At 37.9% G+C, this 18842-nt stretch overlaps 1 protein-coding gene across 1 annotated transcript in view; it reads right to left on the bottom strand.

The window, feature by feature from the left end:
- Positions 1-16315, bottom strand: part of LOC110019124 (lactation elevated protein 1) — a 23034-nt gene extending 6719 nt beyond the window's left edge. The window contains exons 1-13 of the mRNA XM_020716698.1: positions 16233-16315; positions 15885-16113; positions 15515-15603; positions 14916-15016; positions 14651-14773; positions 13256-13325; positions 12962-13048; positions 12796-12861; positions 12592-12684; positions 12430-12486; positions 12210-12335; positions 12015-12105; positions 11835-11923 (exon numbers count right to left, since the gene is read on the bottom strand). Of these exons, the coding sequence (XP_020572357.1) occupies positions 11835-11923; positions 12015-12105; positions 12210-12335; positions 12430-12486; positions 12592-12684; positions 12796-12861; positions 12962-13048; positions 13256-13325; positions 14651-14773; positions 14916-15016; positions 15515-15603; positions 15885-16104 (1212 nt within the window). The 5' untranslated portion in view covers positions 16105-16113; positions 16233-16315. The remainder of the gene's footprint in view (positions 1-11834; positions 11924-12014; positions 12106-12209; positions 12336-12429; positions 12487-12591; positions 12685-12795; positions 12862-12961; positions 13049-13255; positions 13326-14650; positions 14774-14915; positions 15017-15514; positions 15604-15884; positions 16114-16232) is intronic.
- Between the last annotated feature and the right edge of the window lie 2527 nt (positions 16316-18842).

Genomic DNA, 18842 nt, shown 5'->3' with positions numbered 1-18842 from the left:
TCCCGTCACCACCACCACCCCTAACCGACCAAAACCCCTTTGTGATATAATCATAATTGTGTTTGCGTCGTGCCTATTTCCATTTCTATTTCTGCTCGTGAGATCGTATTTCCCCATTTTGAATTCAACGGTAATATTTGGTTTTCATACCGTTATTTGGGTTAACTCCGGTATCATTTAGTATCAGAGCTAGCCTAACCTCAGTCCTATCCTAAAGTTTCTAGCATCCACCCATACAACCCTATTTCCACCCAAAAATTTTCTTTCCCACCCCATATCGCCCATACACATCTGCTTCCACCTACTCAACCCAAACCTAAATCATGTTGTGGCAAAGGCAATTGCCAAAAGTTGATCACAGCAAAAAAATCCTCTAAGTGCTACAACGGTTCATTGAATTGAAGATAGGACCTAGGGAGGAGTCACCATCGGGCGTGAAGTGTGTTGCTCGTCTTGTTGTGGCGGGAGAACCTCAAAAGGAAGAGAAATAGAGAGTGACAAAGCAAAATTGCCACCTGAGAAAAGATGAAGAGAGAGTTGCAGCGCAAGTATCAACCCCCACAATACCGTCAAGATCTTTTCTTGAGTGGAGTGCACAACAGAGATTTATAAATAGAGTACACAAAAAAGTTTATGTAACTCAAGCTGAAATGTGATATGACGAAGCAAGAGGAGCATATGATAGCCAGGTACTTAGGAGGCTTGAAGCCTGCCATCGGTAAAGTGGCCCAGCTACAACCTTGCTGGTCTTTTGGTGACATTCAAACCTTAGTACTGAAGGTGGAGAGACAACAGAAATTGAGCAAGCAATAACTGCCATTCAGCAGCAGGAGCATGCCTCAGGTAGTTGTGAAGACTGGTCAGGAGCAGAATCGGGCCACCCAGAGTGAGATGAAGCCTAAAATTAGTAGCACGGCCACTACAATCCCAACTAGAAAATACTTCAGATGCCATGATTTTGGACATCGCTTCTAGTTGTCCGATGAGTCAGTTATGTCCTTTGCCGAGCAGGGTGTAGTGGAGGAAGCTAACGGCGAATAGGCGGTTGAAAAAACAGGGTGAAGAGTACCAACTTCCACCGAATGAGGGCAAGATGCTCTTGATTTGCTAGGTCTTACAAACTGAGGCAACGAGGGAACAACAGTAGCTTCACCAACACATACTTTACACCTGTTGCACCGTGAAGAAAAATATATACAGTCTCATCATCGATGGAGGGAGCAGTAAGAACGTGACGTCTATACAGATGAAGAACAAATTGAGCCTCACACTATAGAGACATTCCTATCCCTGTTCCCTGATGTTATTGAAGAAGAAGATCAAAATTAGCATTGAAAGAAAGTGCCTTGTAGAATTTTCGATATGAAACCAGCTACAGGACCAAGTGTTGTAAGACATGGTGCTCATGGATACTTGTCACATTCTGTTGGGAAAATCGTGGCAGTTTGATCCCAAGACTCAACATAATGGCGACAAGAACACCTCCTTCACCAAGGATGGAAAGCACACCATCCTTCTACCTTTTGCAGAGTTCGAGATCACAAGTGCTCTTGCCATAGAGAAGCATTGGTGGGATCAGTTTTGAAAATGTTATCATGATTGATACCATGATTGATTGATACTATTTTAGGTTATCATGATTGATACCTTACCGCCATGGCCACTACCGTTTGAGGAGGGCAGAATGCCCTCACTTCATATCAGGTTGAGCTAACCTTACGTGACACGAAGTCCTAATTTAGTTTAGTAGTGTGCCCCGGAAGGTTGAACCGATATAGATGAATCTTCGTAAGTGGAGAAAGCTCCTCAAGTATTTTGGGAGAGTGCAATCGACAATGGGATCTGGGTAATTCTACGGTCATAGTCGAAGATCCTTCAGCCTCCGGAGGTTACAACAGCTCTGCTACCTTCAATGTGTCTGATCTGAACCCATACTACGATGAGAAAAAAACTTTGACGAATGAAATCGAAGCTCACCCAACCCTGGGAGATTGATGTGGGGCTCGTGGAGCTCTTCCCTGCCTGAACCGGCATGGGATAGTTGAACTGGTTCAGTTGAAAGGGAAAGATGGTCGATCGGCCCTATTGAAGTGGAGTTTCCCCCTCTTAATTATCTAGTAATATTTATATATTGTGTTTCAGGTTTTAGGGCAGTTTTGCATGTGTTCTCTGTCGGGCCAGACATCGGCGTACTTTTCCTCCCTTCTAGGGATGTATCCCAAGGGGCAGTTTTGCATGTGTTCTCTGTCGGGCCAGACATTGGCGTACTTTTCCTCCCTTCTAGGGATGTATCCCAAGGCAGGCAATGCACCATTTATTGCACTTTCAAGGGTTAGAGTGGTGCTTCGGCTGTATCTCTTCTCGAGGGAGTATTATCTCTGTCTTTCCTTGCCCCACATCCATCCATTCTCTTTTGCAATCCTCTTTTCTCACCGCAGGGAACACCAGACAGGTATCTTGTTGCTTCATGAAACCACTTGCCTTCCATCTTACCATCCACCTTCAGCCAGCTTCACTGTCCTCCAACCATTACTGCCATCCTTACATGCCTCCGCTGCTACCGCATTGCTCTCTAGTCTACCACTTTGCCGCTGCCAAATAGCACACTTTTGCTGTTTTGGTCAACCTTTTTCTACTGCCCATCCCTCCCGTCACCACCACCACCCCTATTTTATCTACAGCTGTTCCCTTCTGCCCCAACCATCTTGCCCTGCTGCAGCCACCTCTGTGACAGCACATCCTGCTGTTTTCCTGCAGCCGGCCACCAGTCGCACCCCTGTGACAGCTCTTCCCTACCTGAACTGGCATGGTACAGCTAAACTGGTTCACTACGGGAAAGAGGGTCGGCCGGCCCTAGTGAAGTGTGGTTTCCCCTTCTTAATTAACTAGAAGTATTTATATGTTGTGTTTCAGGTTTCATGGCAGTTTTGCATGTGTTTGCTGTCGGGACAGCTGTCGGCGCCCTTTCCTCCCTTCTAGAGTTGTATCCAAAAGCAAGTGGTGCTCCAGCTATAGCTCGTCCTAGGTGGTGATCTTCTTCCAAGAGTCGAGTCGTGTTTCGGATATAGATCATCCCTGAGGGAGTATTTACCTTTGACTTTCCTTGCCCCAACTCCATCCATTTGCTGCCGCAGTCCTCTTTCCTCGCCTCAGAGAACACTAGACAGGTATCTTGCCATCTTCCTGAAACCACCTCCCTTCCATCTTGCCATCCACCTTCAGCCAACTTCGCTGCCCTCCAACCATTCCTGCCATCCTTAATTGTCTCCGCTGCTACCGCCTTGCTCTCTATCCTACCACTTTACCGCTGCCAGTCGCAAACAACGATTTTGCTGTTTTGGTCCGCCGTCTCTAGCTGTCCATCGCTCCCACAACAATGCCACGACCCCTATTGTATCCACGGCTGTTCCCTGTTGCCCTAATCATCTTAACCTGCTACAGCTACCCCGGTGACAGCAATTCCTGAGGTTTCCCCACCTTAATCAAACACTCCAAATGCCCAAAACTTCAAAGTGAATGAATAGGAATGGCAAAGATGAACAAGAGATAGTCCCCAGTTTATAACAAGGAATTGGAATCTCCATGCGGCTCACCTTGCTAAAACATAGAAAGAGAAAAAAATGTCATCTCACTAGAATCCAAATATATAAAGAGAAAAAAAAATCTATAGAGCATCAAAGAGTCTAACTAATATTTATCGGCGCTGAATGTGAAAGTCAAGGATAGTCACAATCTCAGAACGAGATATAGTTGGTGCACCACTTGCCCTTGGATGCAGCATTAAAAGGGAAAAGGGGAGACACCAACGACTATTCAACAGATAACACGATAAAAACTAAAAATCACAAACATGAGAAAATACATAAACCCTAGAAAATTACAATCCTAACGTTGAAAGAAGGTACCAAACCCATGTGGAGGAGTCGGGTTGGCTCTCTTACGCCTGGACCAGTTGGTCCAAGCATCTAGAATGTCAAAGGGAATTCTTGTGCCCCTCATGCTTGGGTCAATCCCCCGGGGTTAGAGGAGCTTCGATCTTATCTGTCAAAGCTTCTGACTCATAGTATGGAATCAGATCAGACACGTTGAAAGTAGAGGAGGTGTTGCAACCCCCGAGATCGAAGGGTCTTCAACCGCGTCGATATGAGCACCTAAACACCACTATCGGTTGCACCATCCCCCAAAACATCTGAGAAGGTTTTTCCACGTGCTAGAAGCCATCCATATCAGTCCAACCATCTATGGGTATACTGGTAAACTGAACTGGAGTTTCATCCTTTGTACACTCTACAAAGTCTTCCAAAAGTAGCCCAAGTTCGGCTAATCCCTCTATGAAGTGACAACTGACTAAAACTCCGCTAATGGCGGCAGCTCTGGCGACAAGCTAGCAGCCAAGGTGCCATAGAACTCTCTCTATAGCGCTTGCCCTCGGTCTAATATCGGCCCTTCGGACTTGCTACCCTCTATCATTACCAAGATTTGTCCCAATGACACCTCTATGCTGGCAAGAGCACCGATAACCTTGAACTTCGCAGAAGATAAGAGGACTATGTGCTTCCCATACTTTTTGAAAGAATAGATGTTCTTGAATCCATTGTGCTGAGTTCTACAATTGAACTACCACATCACCCCAATAGGATGTGACAAGCATACATAGGCACCACTAGCATCACACCTGATCTTGCATCTGATTATCAATAGAAAACTCTACGAATCAGTTCATGTCAATAATGACCCTAATCTCATTCACCACATCAGGGAATACGGGTTGGAATGACTCTGAGTCATGAGGCTCAACTTGTCCACTATTTGTGTGGACGTCATATTTTTACCGCGATCTCCATCGATGATGAGGTTGTATACATTTTCCTTCATAGTTTACTAGGTGTAGAATATGTTGTGACAAAGCCACTGCTGCTCCCTTGTAGCTTCAGTCTGAAGGACCCATCGAACCACAAGTATCTTGCCCTCATATAGTGAAAGTTAGTACCCCTCACCCTACTCTTCAGCTACCTTCTCCTCGCTCGCCTCCACCGCACCCTGCTTGGTGAATGAGCAACTCTGCTCTTGAGGCTACTAGAGGCGATATGTACATATCCATGGCACTTGAAGCATTTTCTAGTTAGACGTGCTCCTATTGACGTCTCCAAGTGTGGGTAATTATCTGAATACAATGTGTGTTTGCTCTGTTTTTTATGTTTCTCATGTTCGGCGTCAAGGTCTGAAGACCAGTCGCGTTGTAGCTGAACTACGTTACCAATGAAGGGCTTTAGGCCTCCCAACTATTTGGCTACCATGTGCTTTTTTGACTCTATTAGCTCATATTTCAGCTTAAGTTGCATAAATTTCATTGTGTACTCCACTATAGTTCCCTCTGCTACAAGTGGTAGAGCTTTAATAAAATATCATGGTTGTAGTGTGGTGGCAGGAATTGCCACTGCATCTCCTTCTTCATCTTCTCTTACATAGTAATCTTGCTCTGCCCTTCTCTCTGTCTCTCCCTCTTCAGATTTTCCCACCATGAAGTTGTGCTCTTTATCAGCTTGATGGTAGCAAAATTTACTTTTCACTCAACTGACACCTTATTGTATTAAAAAATCTGCTCGATGGTCTGCATCCACACTATTAAATCATCCAAATTCATTCTTCCCTCGAAATTCGGTATATCCACTTTCACTCGGTATATCCACTTTCACTCCAAGTCTCTGTAGTCTCCAACACGCACCTAATCTCTCAACCTCCACTGATACTTAATCCCAAAGCATCGTGGCCTTCCTTCCTCTTTACTGGAACCATCCCTAAGAGATTCAGATCTTCCTCTCTCCTCGTCGGATCTTGCTAACACACTCGACAGTGACCTCTCCCTAAGTCCTCGAGTAATTGTAGCACTCGATAGAGTTCCTTCTACATCTCTTCCATGTTAAACTCCCGATCAACTTCTGACACTAGTCACCTTGTTGACATGATTAGGGTTTGAGTGTGGGTAGCTGGGATAGGGAGTATGAGGGTGATGTCGGGTGGGAAAGAAAAATTTTGGGTTAGGTAATGGGGGGTTTAGGTAACCTTAGGATAAGACAAGAGGTTGACTAGCTCTGATACCAAATAATAGTGGAGTTAACTCAAAAAATAATAAAAAGTACATATTATTACAGAAAGCAAATATATGATTACAACCAAACACACTTGAAAGAAAACAATAAACACAACATATAGACGCCCCAATAGATGGTGGTCAGTTACGCTGAGTGGACTGCGTGGTAAGAGCCAAAATGGTGGTAAGGGTGTTAGTAGGTGGTAATATCAACAACACAGATTGTGGGGTTGTGGTTTGAGAATGGTAGCAAGTCCAGGCAGCTGGACAACATAATGATAGCGATAAAACAACAGTAGTTACTATTTAGGGTGGGTTGACAACAAGGTGGGTGCAGGTATGTAAGACCAAGATAATTACGATTAGGCCCCTTTATTGAAAGGAGGTGCCAAACCCATGAAGAGGAGCCGGTTGGCTCTCCCATGATTGGACCAATCAGTCCCGTCGTCTGGAACGTGAGAGGGGAATCTCACCCTCTTCATGCCCTCGTCAACAGGTGTCTTGCAAATGTATTGAAATTCATCCAAGTGCATCATAGAAAAATACAAAGATATGTGCCCATCATCAAACTTAAATGTCTACATGCGCTCTGACAATATATTAAATGATGAGTGAGCTAAATATAATTTTAAACCTAAATATAATTTGTCTTGAGAAACATGGAAGTATAAAAAATTTTGTAAAATTTCTCTTTTTAAAAAATTGAATTCAACATCCTTGAACAATGCATGCTCTCAAACGAGCAATCCCCGTCGATAGGATAAAGTCATAAATCTCACTTGAAAACTAGAGTTCACAAGACTAAGCCTTTGCTAAGTTAGTCCAATACTCCTCCTAAGGCTTAGAGTAGATAAGATTGGGCTTTCAATTAGCTAGTTTGATTCTCCTCCTGATAGGGATCAGAGTTGACAAAACTAAACATTCAACAAATCAGTCCAATCCTCCTAAAAAAAACATGATTTGACAAGATTGGTGCATTAAGAAATCTAATCACAAACTCAAATAATCTAAACAGTTAAACTCTCCGATGATGTTCGTGCTAAAAGTAAATCTCAACCGAATAAGTCTACTTATAAAATCAAGCTCTCAAGTAATAAGTCCAATAAATTGAAACCCCGCGATGATGTTCGTGTTGAACGAAAATATGAGTTGGAGAGATCTATTTATAAAATCAAAATTTTGAAATATAAAACTCAAAAAATTCAAGTAAAATATATCATTTATGATCTAAAAATAAATCTCATTCATCTTCCATAATAGTTTAATGAGGGTGACAATTAAAAATAACCTTAATTCACAATAAGCAAATATCAAGTATATTATTATTTATTTTCAAAATAATCTTATATTAGTATGGACGTAGCTCGAGTCCTTTGTAAATGAGGTTCAACTAGACGGGTCCATAAATACAACAGTAATAGCAAGAGCCTTCAGAGCACGTGGTTTGGCGAGCTGGCCCAGCTATATTATGATCACACTTTAGCAAGTAGTTCAAAATAATTTTGCTTATTTAAGCAGTGAATTATAAGTAATACATGATAGGGCATAAAGTTTTCTAGTAGCTAAGGTCGACTTGAATTTGCCTCTTTAGACGAACATGCACCCAAAGTCGATAAGATCCCTTTGGATGAAGTAGCCAATGACTGCTGATAAGGATCGTTCTTTTAGGTTGGGTCTGCTAACTCCTTAACTAGACAGATTAGAAATCATGACAACTTGAAGTGAAAGAACTATGCCATCTTTATCGGGTTTGTCATCTTCCCCCTATTATTCGCTCTTAAACTCAATGACAATTTTTTTTACAACTTAAAACTCAAATTGCTATTACTAATAAGCAATCCAAATCCTAATGACTAGTCATAATTGAAAAATGTTCTATTATCAAGAAAAGTAATTAACCAAAAAAGCTTGCTCTTATGAAAAGCCTCAAACCGCATATCTAATGTCATTGCAAAATGAAATCGAAATCTCTAGGTAGTGCAGTATCTCAATCTAATTTACCTTCTAAAAATTTCACTCGAAACTCAACGTGAAAACTCTCATAATTTCAAGGGAAACCAGGGCATAAATTTTCGGAGCCCACAGGGTTAGAGTACAATGCCTGGTAAAAGATGCCAATATAATTGACAGTTGATAGAACTAAAGTGAAAGGAGAAAACAAAACAGGGTTAGCAAATGTTTATGTGGACAAATTTTTTTGTTAGATAAAGATGGTTGTAATGTAGAGAAAGATAAAAATCATATGGGTGAGATTCAAATCATTTCGTACCATGGGAAAATTTCTATAGAGAAGAAACTCAAAAGGAAGGCCTTTTTATGAAAATGAATGATTCAGTTTGTGGAAAGAAACTCAAAAGGAAGGCCTTTTTATGAAAATGAATAATTCAGTTTGTGGAAAAATAAAAATACAAGCTTTAACAGAAAGAGAGCAAATAATAAAGAAAATTTTAAAAAGCTTAAACAAATAGCTTGCTAACAGTAAAAAGAAATGGATGGAAGGGATGATTCCTAAGTCCCAAAAAAGTGTTTAGGATATTGATTAAATTTATGTATCTTCATGAGTAAATAATCCTTTATACCAAACTATTATTAAAAATTAAATGCACTAATTTCTTTGATTTGATAAATGGTAAACTTTGCATGTACATTTAAATCAAACAATTTCTATGTATCACAAACTCCAATTTGTATAAACTGGTAATTGCAACCAAATTTATTAATATGTTATCCCTAAAATTCTGAGGAAAAGGCTATCTGTTTAGAAAACATCGATTTACCAAATGTTATAATCCTAAATAAGAACTCGTATATTCTATATATGGTACCCAGATAAGCAAATACTCAATATGAAATATTTTCCCCAACAAGTTAGCATCAAAATACAATGTGGGTAGAAAGTGATAAACACATCCATTCATCTCCACAATCCTAGCACAAATACATTGAAATTACCAAAGAGACTGTTTGATTCAAATTTTAAGAAATTGGTAATAATGAAAACGTAAAACAGCCAACAAAGTTAAACTCGCCAAATAAATACACTATGTACTTGCATTATCATTTCTCCATAATGGAAGTTAGTTTGCCACTTGCATTATCATTTCTCCATAATGGAAGTTAGTTAGTTTGCAAACATTTCATAATATCTAAACTAGTATCCTTATCAGTGTTATTTCAATTAGGGTAAGTACAATGGGAGATATAAGACGCATCAAATGGACAGTTTGTAGAATTAATGTGGAAGGAGTAACAATAAAAAGGCTAGAGAAAAGCTTAAACGGCTAAACTTTGTTAAAAATATAGTACAAAATAGAGTTCACACCTCTTATAGACCAATAGCAATCACAAAAGGTAGATTCATAAAGCCAATTCCAAATAATTGGGCTAAGTCAAATGATGGTGATGATGGTCCTTATTCCACCTTGCTGTTCCTCTCTCCTCTACACTGCTCATTGATCTTTCTTCCAAATAAGTAGGACATTGATTAAATTTCATGAACCTTCACCAGTAAACAATCCTTTCTGTAACAATATCACAATATATGAAAGGCAACTATTTCTTTCATTTTAGTACTTTACATTTTGATCTTAGATCAGATCACTTCTTATGTTTTTATTACTGATTTCAATTCTTACAAACTTACACTTGCAAATTAATTTATTTACATGTTAAAGTTATCCCCAACCTGCCCAGGAAAAGACTACCAATTTAGATAAAACAGATTTACCAAAATTTTTTCATCTTTAATGAAAACTTGTAAATTTCAGCAAGAGCATCCGGTTATAAGAAAGTATCCAGGCTGAAAGCTCCTCACAAAGTTCATTTCAACACATAATGTGTATAACAAGTGATAAATACTTTAATTCGCCCTAAAGAATTATAAACCTAGCATAAATATATTAATATTACTAAAAAAAATGAGTTTCAACCAAATTTTGAGAAATTGGTATTAGGCAGTAATGAACGTGTAACATAATCTGTGCTAGCAACGAAAAAACGCTTAGGATAGACAAATAAGTGCACTTATAAGTAATTTTCTTATTCTTCTCCAGCGTGAAAGTTTGCAAAACCTTTCAAATGCTTTGAACTAACACTCCTATTCTTTGTTACAGAATGGACAAGCATGACGGAAAATAAAATACACACCAGAAGGATGGACGGCTGATGGAATTATTGAGAGAGGAATAAAAAAAAATGGTAGAGAAAAGTCCACATCCTCAGAACACTCAATATGAATTATGGAAGGTAGATTCATAAAAATGCCTCCAAATAGTTAGGTTGAGGCTGATGATGGTGAATGTGATAATAATTGGTAGCACTGTATAGCAAAATAAAAATAAGAGGGGCAAGGGCCAAAAGATTTTATAGCATGGGATAAATTTTGTAAAAGACCTCAAGGGTTGTCTTTTGTCAATTTGAAGTGATTCCGTTGGTGACAAAAGCTTTGTGTGTGTGTGTGTGTGTGTGTGTGTGTGTGTGTTCGAAGGGGGGTGGGTGGGGTTGGGGTCGGCCGGGCAGGTGAGTTAAAAATAATTCGAAACCCAAAGTATAAAACTGAATAAATCATTGCCATAATATTTTTCATTACTTAGGTGTTAGATTATCGACAAACTAAGTGATAAAGGCACAAATAGATGCAGAAATCACCAACAACAACAATAAACCTTTATCCCACTAAGTGGTGTCGGCTACATGAATCGCTACATGAATCATGTCGGCTACATGAATCATTTTTCTCCATTGCATCCAATTGAGTGTCATATTTTCATTTAATTCTAATAAATTAAAATCATTTTTTATACAGTATGCCCAAGTCTTTCTAGTTCTACCTCTTCCTTTCTTAACATAAGTGAAATTTAAAATATCTACTCTCCTAATCGGATAATCAGATGGTCGACATTTAATGCAACCAAACCATCAAAGACTGTGAAATTTAAAATATCTACTCTCCTAATCGGATAAGGTCGACATTTAATGCAACCAAACCATCAAAGACGACTCCCTCTAATTTTGTCCGCCACTAGAGCTACACCAACCCACCAACTCACGAATATATTTATTTCACATTTTGTCTCTAAGTGTAAAGCCACTCATCCACCTAAGCATTCTCATCTCGGCAACCCTAAACCCTAAGATACAGAAATCACCAAAATTAAAAATTCAGTACAGGTTTTAAAGGTATAGTATTTGTGATGAGTTTATAATCTCACTTAAAATTATGCTCGCCACATTTAAGATTTTACATTATAAGATCATGTAAAAAATCCATATAAAATCAACATATCCCTATAGTTTTCTAGTTTCACGAAATAATGCAACCATGCATTCAGCATTATGTCATTGCACATGTTCCATACAAACAATGATTTACCACAATGATGTCACAAAATGCTAATGAGAACAAATGGTACTGTGATAAAAAAGTAGATGCCATTAAAGAATAAAAAAATAAAGGGGCATTTACATACATACCACCCAATTCCTATGTATTTACATATCTAGCAACTAGACTTCAAATTTTACATTCATACCACCCAAATCTTTCATATAACATAAGAAAAAACCACCATTTCAACCTTTAAAAAGTGAAATACACTTATTCATGCATAGGTAAACTGGTATGTGTGTAAAAGTTTAAGTTTAGGTGCTAGATATGTAAATACATAGGAATTGAATGTTATTTATGTAAATCTTCCAAAAATAAATTGAAATAATCAACACAATCAGGAAGCTAGTAGCATACATCAACCAATGTGACAAACCGATAAGCTGCTGACCGGTTATTGATTGAAAATTTTGGCACACCTTCTAATGCCAATGTATGAAACTTCTCTGGCCAAAGTAATAAGGAGGAGCAACACTTTATTATAACGCCAAAAAGATAGGGAAACGGCTAAGGATTCAGCAAAAAAAAAAAGCTTACCAAACAGTCCTAAATAGTCAGCGGCTCCCAATGGTTTATCACATAGATCAACGAAAGAGAAATAAGCACAACCATTTGCTCCAATTGGAACCTGCATGAGAAAGGAGACTCAATTCAAGCTCGTCTTCAGGAACATAGAACAGAAAAAAAAACGTCACCATTAAAATTTATATGCAGAAGTTGGTACATCACAACCTGCAAGTGTCTTCCCATAACAACTTCCACAACTTGTGGGTGAGGAGTCTCCTTTCCAATCAGATTCAAAAATTTTTTCTTAAGGCCTGAAGTGTTATACCCAATAAAATAGTAACCTTGCTCAGCCTGTAGCATGAAACAATAATAATTGATAAAATGAATGTTCCCTGAGAAGAATTTTAATACATATTAGTTTCCTAAGAAAAATGAAGATAGTTACTGATGTTAACTTCCTATAGTCAGTTAAAGAACCGATGTCATGAACTGTACATCTTTCCTGCACAGTTCCAATAAAAGTACCAGTAAATATGCTACTAAAATCAAATATAAAATAGAAAATCAAAACTTAGAAAAAATATTAAAAGCCACAAAATAATATTACCTTGAGGGTACCAATGAAAGGTAAGAAAAGATCTCTCTGTAAACCACCTTCATAAAGGTTATCAGGAGGACGATTGGATGTGGAGAGAAGAACCTTTGAAACCAACATATATCAAACATAAGAAAAGAAAGAAGATTTAATGAAGCTAGAAGACAATCACTAACAATGTTAATCAATTCAAAATATTGATGGTAAAAAGCATACAATGCCTTTGCTAAAAAGATGCTTAAATAGTCGATTTAATATTAACGCATCCGCAACATCTGTGACCTGCAGTTCATGCATTTTTTAGAATCAAAACTTATCAGTGGAAGCAGAGATATGACTGAAAAAATGACTGGAACTTAGAACATACCACGATTCAACGTACCATGAATTCATCTAAACATAATAAAACGGAATCATCTGCTACCTCTCCTGCAACAACTTCAAGTGGATCTGCTACCCCTTTATGCATCTTGAATAATTTATAAGCAACATACTTCAAAAAAGAATTTATAAAAACTTGCCACCTCACAATAGAATTTATGAGAAAATAAAGAAAGATATGTTATTCAAAGAAGCAATGCCGAAGACAAAATGCAAAAAGGAAAAATACATATACATCTAATTTAACCCATAAAAGACATAAAAATATCTCCAACCTTTGAGCAGAAAAACATACCTGGAGGCGCTTGTGAACATCCAACATAAAATCATGAAAGTGTCTTCTCCGTTTCCTCCAATTAGATGGTCTACAAAAACACAATGCGAGGAAAAACAAAATGATAACAAGACAGAAGCATTGCAAAAAAAAAAAAGGGAGTTATAATTTAGGTTTTCTTTAGTATAAAATGATGTTTCGTAACAAACACAGAGAAATATAAGGTCTAGAGAGGTAAGCGTCCAAGGACTCACAATTCAACACAAACTCCATTAATTAAAGAGCTCGTAAGTCGAGATCATCAAGACATAGGTTTGAGCTCGAGCTCAAACTATATAGCTCATATAATATAAGATCTCGAGCTCGGCCTAGCTCGGCTCATTGGCTCACCAGCAGGTTTATTAATTTGCGTCATTCGAATTACGGCTCATTGCACACACACTCATTTCTTAAAACTTCATGGGTCCAATCACTGATAGTGAGCTCCCATCGTTGCCTTCCCTACCAAGCTTCAATTGAAAGTCCCATCACTGCATTCTCAAGCAAGTTCCTGTTGTTACCTACTCCACCGAGCTCCCGCCGCTTGTCCAAACACTATGTTCTCCAGCTTGTTCCAACATTGCCTTCTCCACCGAACTCCCATCATAGCCTTTTCCTTGTGCAGCTCTTACCGTTATTGCCCGCTTCAATGAGCACCTGTCACTTCCTTCTCTAATGCCATTCATCTCGTTGTTGACTTCTTTAGTAAGCTCCCATCCTTCTCAAACAAATTCCCATACTGATTTTAGCTCGAGGTCATGAGTCTAACTCTAGCATGTTATTTTCTCAGCAATGGAGGCTCAAGCTCGACATTTGAGTTCAATCTCGAGTTCTGGATAAGCTGCAGCTGCCCCAAACAGACCCTCAAGCTCAACTCGTCAAGTACCATTCAGCAAACAAATCAACCTAATTCAAGCTCAACTCACCTCATTTACACCCATTCATGCCCATTAAGTAACAATAAAATAATTTTCTGATGATGTGCGTGTAGCTAAACTTTAAATAACACATTTTTTTAGGAGTTCAACGAACAAAATGTATTTTTTTCCATCTAAATAGGGTTAAACAGGAAACAAGTTAAGATGATGGAATATAATCATCATCATCATTATAAGCTTTATCTAAGGTATTTGGGTCTAGCTTTAAGAATTGTAATTTTCTATTCTTTTCTACTAAATCCTACCCAAGATGTTAAAACTTAATTTTACCAATTCACTCTAAGCAATTTCTAAGTCACCTTAAATAAAAAGCATAAAGTTGAAAATACAGTGCTTAATATCTCACATTTGATGAAGCATAAGAACTTTGATTTAACAAGGTTAAAGTATGTAGCAAACAAGTATTTTGCACAAAAGTTAACCTTATCTTGAAACTTACAATTGATCATAAAACAAATCCATTAGCATCGTTTTTCCTGTTCCTACTCCTCCATAAAGGTATAGTCCTTTAACTGGTGAATAAGAAGATTGTGGGACAAGACGTGACCATAGCCAACGACTTCTGCAAAACGATGCTATAAAAAAAGTGAAAAAAAATTCTAAGAAAACCAAAGTTACTGAAAATCATAAATCGATGAAATCTCATTATGAAACTATTGCCCTCTTCAAATAAATATTTTTTCTAAAGACAATTAATCAGTTACCTTCCAGCTTTTTGAGATGCTTTATATCTATCCAAATGGCAGCTATCTTCATGTTCAACAAGCTGGTCATAGAGCCTTTGAAGTACCCTAAGTGTATCAACCTAATAAAAATATATATTGCAAAAATGCTTACCAAAAAGAACCTTAAGGCATAAACTATCAGAGGTCTAAGGGGGTGTTTGGCTGCCTCTTGGATTTAATTTAAGTAGGATTTACTAAATCTAGTAAATCCAAATTTAGTAAATCGGGTGATGTTAATTCCAAATTTGTGTTTGATATTACTTAGGTTAAACCCAGTTAAGTCAAAACCAAATGTTTAGCATTTGTTTTTAAGATTTAACAAATAAAGGAAGTCATTTTCTTCAATCCACCTCCAATTCGGATTTAATAAATCCGGTATTAACGTCACGCCACAGAAATTTTTGGATTTAGCTGAAGGCAAGATTTAATTGCATTGAATTCATGTTTGGCGGATTTACATTAAATTCATACGTAAATCCGCCAGTAAATAGTGCACCAAACACCGCCTAAGAAAAAAAAAACGGGAAATTTGTCAATAATAAGAACTTCATATATAAAAAAAATTTATAGACACCAACTTGAAAGGCATCCCCATCAACTAGTTCCCCTGAGGTTATTCTCCTTTCATACTCGACCAAAGGACCAGATTTTCCCACATCTGCTGACGCTGTAGTTAGCATTAACGTCATTAAAACAAAAGGGATGCATTTCAAACTAACAGATTGAAAACTAAGTTAGGCACCAATCTAGAATGAACAATTAACTTGGCATTATCAGAAAAAATAGCAGGTTTAGCATGGCAGAAGAGAGCCATTAAACTACAAAAAGAGTTCTGCAGCATTTAGAGTTCAATGAGACAAAATTTTCCATGAAAAGGGTTGCAAACAATTATTAATGAAATCAAATTCCTAATTAGTAAAAAAATCTATAACAGATTCAGCTGCAAACCTCCAGCAGAATCACTGACTACGAAGGTAGACAGAGATCTTCCAGTCTGACGAAGATACCTATTGATCCCGTTATCAATTATGGGTTTAAATTGAAAATAAGCAGCTGCTCCTCTCAAAGTTGAAACCTTTTGACATCCATCTAGACAATAAAGAAGATCCCCTCCAATCCCAAAACGATACAAAGCTTGACGAAGAACTCGAGCAGTTCCCCTCATCATCAAATGTCCCTTCAATATGAACACAGATTTTCAACACCACACTTTGCCTGCCGCAAAAATTGAACCTAAACAGTATAAAAAAGGAATAAGAAAAAGGGAATAACGGCAGAGTTCATCATAACTCTTACATCAAGGATAAAAACAAAAAAGGGTTGCTTTTTTTTTAATCCTAGAACATGGCCTTTGAATGAAAAGCTAAAATCAAAGAGGATTTCCCGCACCTCTGAAGATTCCTGCAAAAACCGTAATTTATTGGACAAGTGATATTTTCAAGGCAACACAAAATATAAAATCCCGGATAGAAATTTCGAGCCGATCGAACCCAAAACAAGGTTTATGGAGGGATAATAGAAATCAAGAGAAAAAGAACAAAAAAGAACCCGAAAATCTCAAATCAATGCCTGTATACTCTCTAAAGATGAATATTTTGTATGATTTTCGGTTTATGGAGGGATAATAGAAATCAAGAGAAAAAGCGCAAAAAGAACCTCGAAAATCTTAAATAAATGCCTGTAGACTCTCTAAAGATGAATAAATTGTATGATTTTTATTTCAATGGCTTCATCATCATCCAAACTGAACGGAACTTAATGAAACGCAATAGGTACGGTAACAAATTGAATGAAAATGGGAAGAGCTATAAGAGCCGAGAAGGAACGCACTTACAAGAACGGCAGAATTCCGTTAAAACCACAGCAACGACAACTAGGTACCAGATGGAAAAAGTAAACCTATCTCAACGAAGAACAAGAGCCCAAATGGGAGCAAGATTCGGGAACACCATAGAAAATCTGGGAGAGCAAATTTTGAAACGGGAAATTTGACTTGCTAAGCCTCGTGAGTACACAATCTGGCACGGCGTTTTTTTTTATCAGCAAAACTTGTTTTCGAAAAAGATATCTGTTTTGTATTCACAACTTATTTAAGAAAGTCTAAAAATAATACTTTTTTTTATAAAAATTGATTCTTGATTTGAATTCTATGGCATGAATGTAATGAGCTCTATCATACACTAGCAATCGTACAGGTGAAGTAATAATATGAGCTGTGACTAATTTTTTTTAAGCATATTAAAGACATTTAGGCATTCATGGTCGAAATTAAATACGACGTCCTTTTCTAAGAGTCGTCATGGAGGTTTGGCAATTTTAGAAAAATCATTTATATATCGTCTATAGAATCAAACATGTCCCAAAAAACTTCTAACTCCCTTCACAATATTAGAAGGAGGTAGTTTTTCAATCACTTGAATCTTTGTTGGGTGCATTTTGCTGATATTTTATGTCATAATATGATTCCTCCCAAAACCATAAATTGACCCTTCTCCTAAATGAGAACTAAGTTGGTTTCTTTGCAGCCTTTCAACACCTTCGCTAAATGTTCTAAACAAGAATCAAATGATAGTTCAAACACTGAAAAGTCATCCATTAATACTTCAATTTCTTTCTCAATCAGGTCACAAAATATAGACATGTTCAAACACTGAAAAGTCATCCATTAATACTTCAAATTCTTTCTCAATCAGGTCACAAAATATAGACAGCATACACCATTAAAAATATAGTAGGTGCGTTACACAACTCAAAAGACATTTTCGAAAAGCAAAAGTCTCATAAGGACTTGTGAAGTTGTTTTTTGATCCTTAGGAGCTATAGATAATTGGTGAAACCCAGAATATCTATCTAGAAAGCAAAAATATGGATGGTTAGCTAGCCCAACCAACATCTGATCCAAAAAGGGTAAAGGAAAGTGAGTTTTCCCAGTTGTAGAATTTAATTTTCTATAGTTTATACGTACTTGCCACAGAGTGATAGGTTTAGTTGGAATTAATTCATTCTGTTCATTTATAGTTATTGTCACTCCTCATTTCTTAGGAACATAGTGAATAGGGCTAACTAAAGCACTATCTGATATAGGATAAATAATACATGCATCGAGTCATTTCAATATTTCCTTTTTCACAAATTTTTTTTATTATTAAATTTAATCTCCTTTGAGGATTTGCCCGAAGTTTATGATCATCTTCCATTAGAATTATATGCATATAAATAGAGGGACTAGTCCCCTTTATATCTGTTATGGTTCATCCGAAAGCTTTTTATAACTTCTCAGAATATTTATTAATTTATCCTCTTGTAAATGAGTCAAATCTGAAGATATGATAACTGATAATGTAGATGAATTTTCTTAGTAAGCATAATTAAAATGTGTGAGAAGTACCTTCATCTCAAGTTCAGGGGTTCCTCAATAAAAGGAATAAGAAGTTCACTAGTTTTTATCGTGCCTATAATCTCAAATCTCTTATGAACAAATTTTGAATCTTCAGTAATCAATAGGTCTGATTCATCCTGAAATTTTGTGTCTGACCCCCATTTTGAATCTTCTGCCTATGGCCCCCATTTTTGTAAACCCTATCGCGAGCTGTCAGCGCCCCCTTCGCGAACCCAGGGTGCTCGCCGCCAAAGCAAGCTGTTGGTCTTCCTTCTCGTCGACGACGTCCTCTTTGCTGGAGCCTCCTCTCTAGCTAGACCCACGATACACTGTCTCCCTCGCACCGCCTCCCTCTAGGACAGCGAAACCGCTGGCCCCCCGGCACCCCCCAGCCGCCGGCGTCTGGCCGCCTCTCCCTCTTCCTTTTCTTCTTCTTCTTCTTCTTCTCTTCTTGGTTGTACATAGATCTGCCGGCCGCTCCAACTCATACTTCGAGAGCCCGCCATTCGTCGGACCTCTTCCTCACC

This window comes from Phalaenopsis equestris, unplaced genomic scaffold (assembly GCF_001263595.1).
Source record: "Phalaenopsis equestris unplaced genomic scaffold, ASM126359v1 Scaffold000050, whole genome shotgun sequence".
Taxonomy (NCBI): Eukaryota; Viridiplantae; Streptophyta; class Magnoliopsida; order Asparagales; family Orchidaceae; genus Phalaenopsis; species Phalaenopsis equestris.
This window is presented reverse-complemented; position numbering and strand designations above follow the sequence as displayed.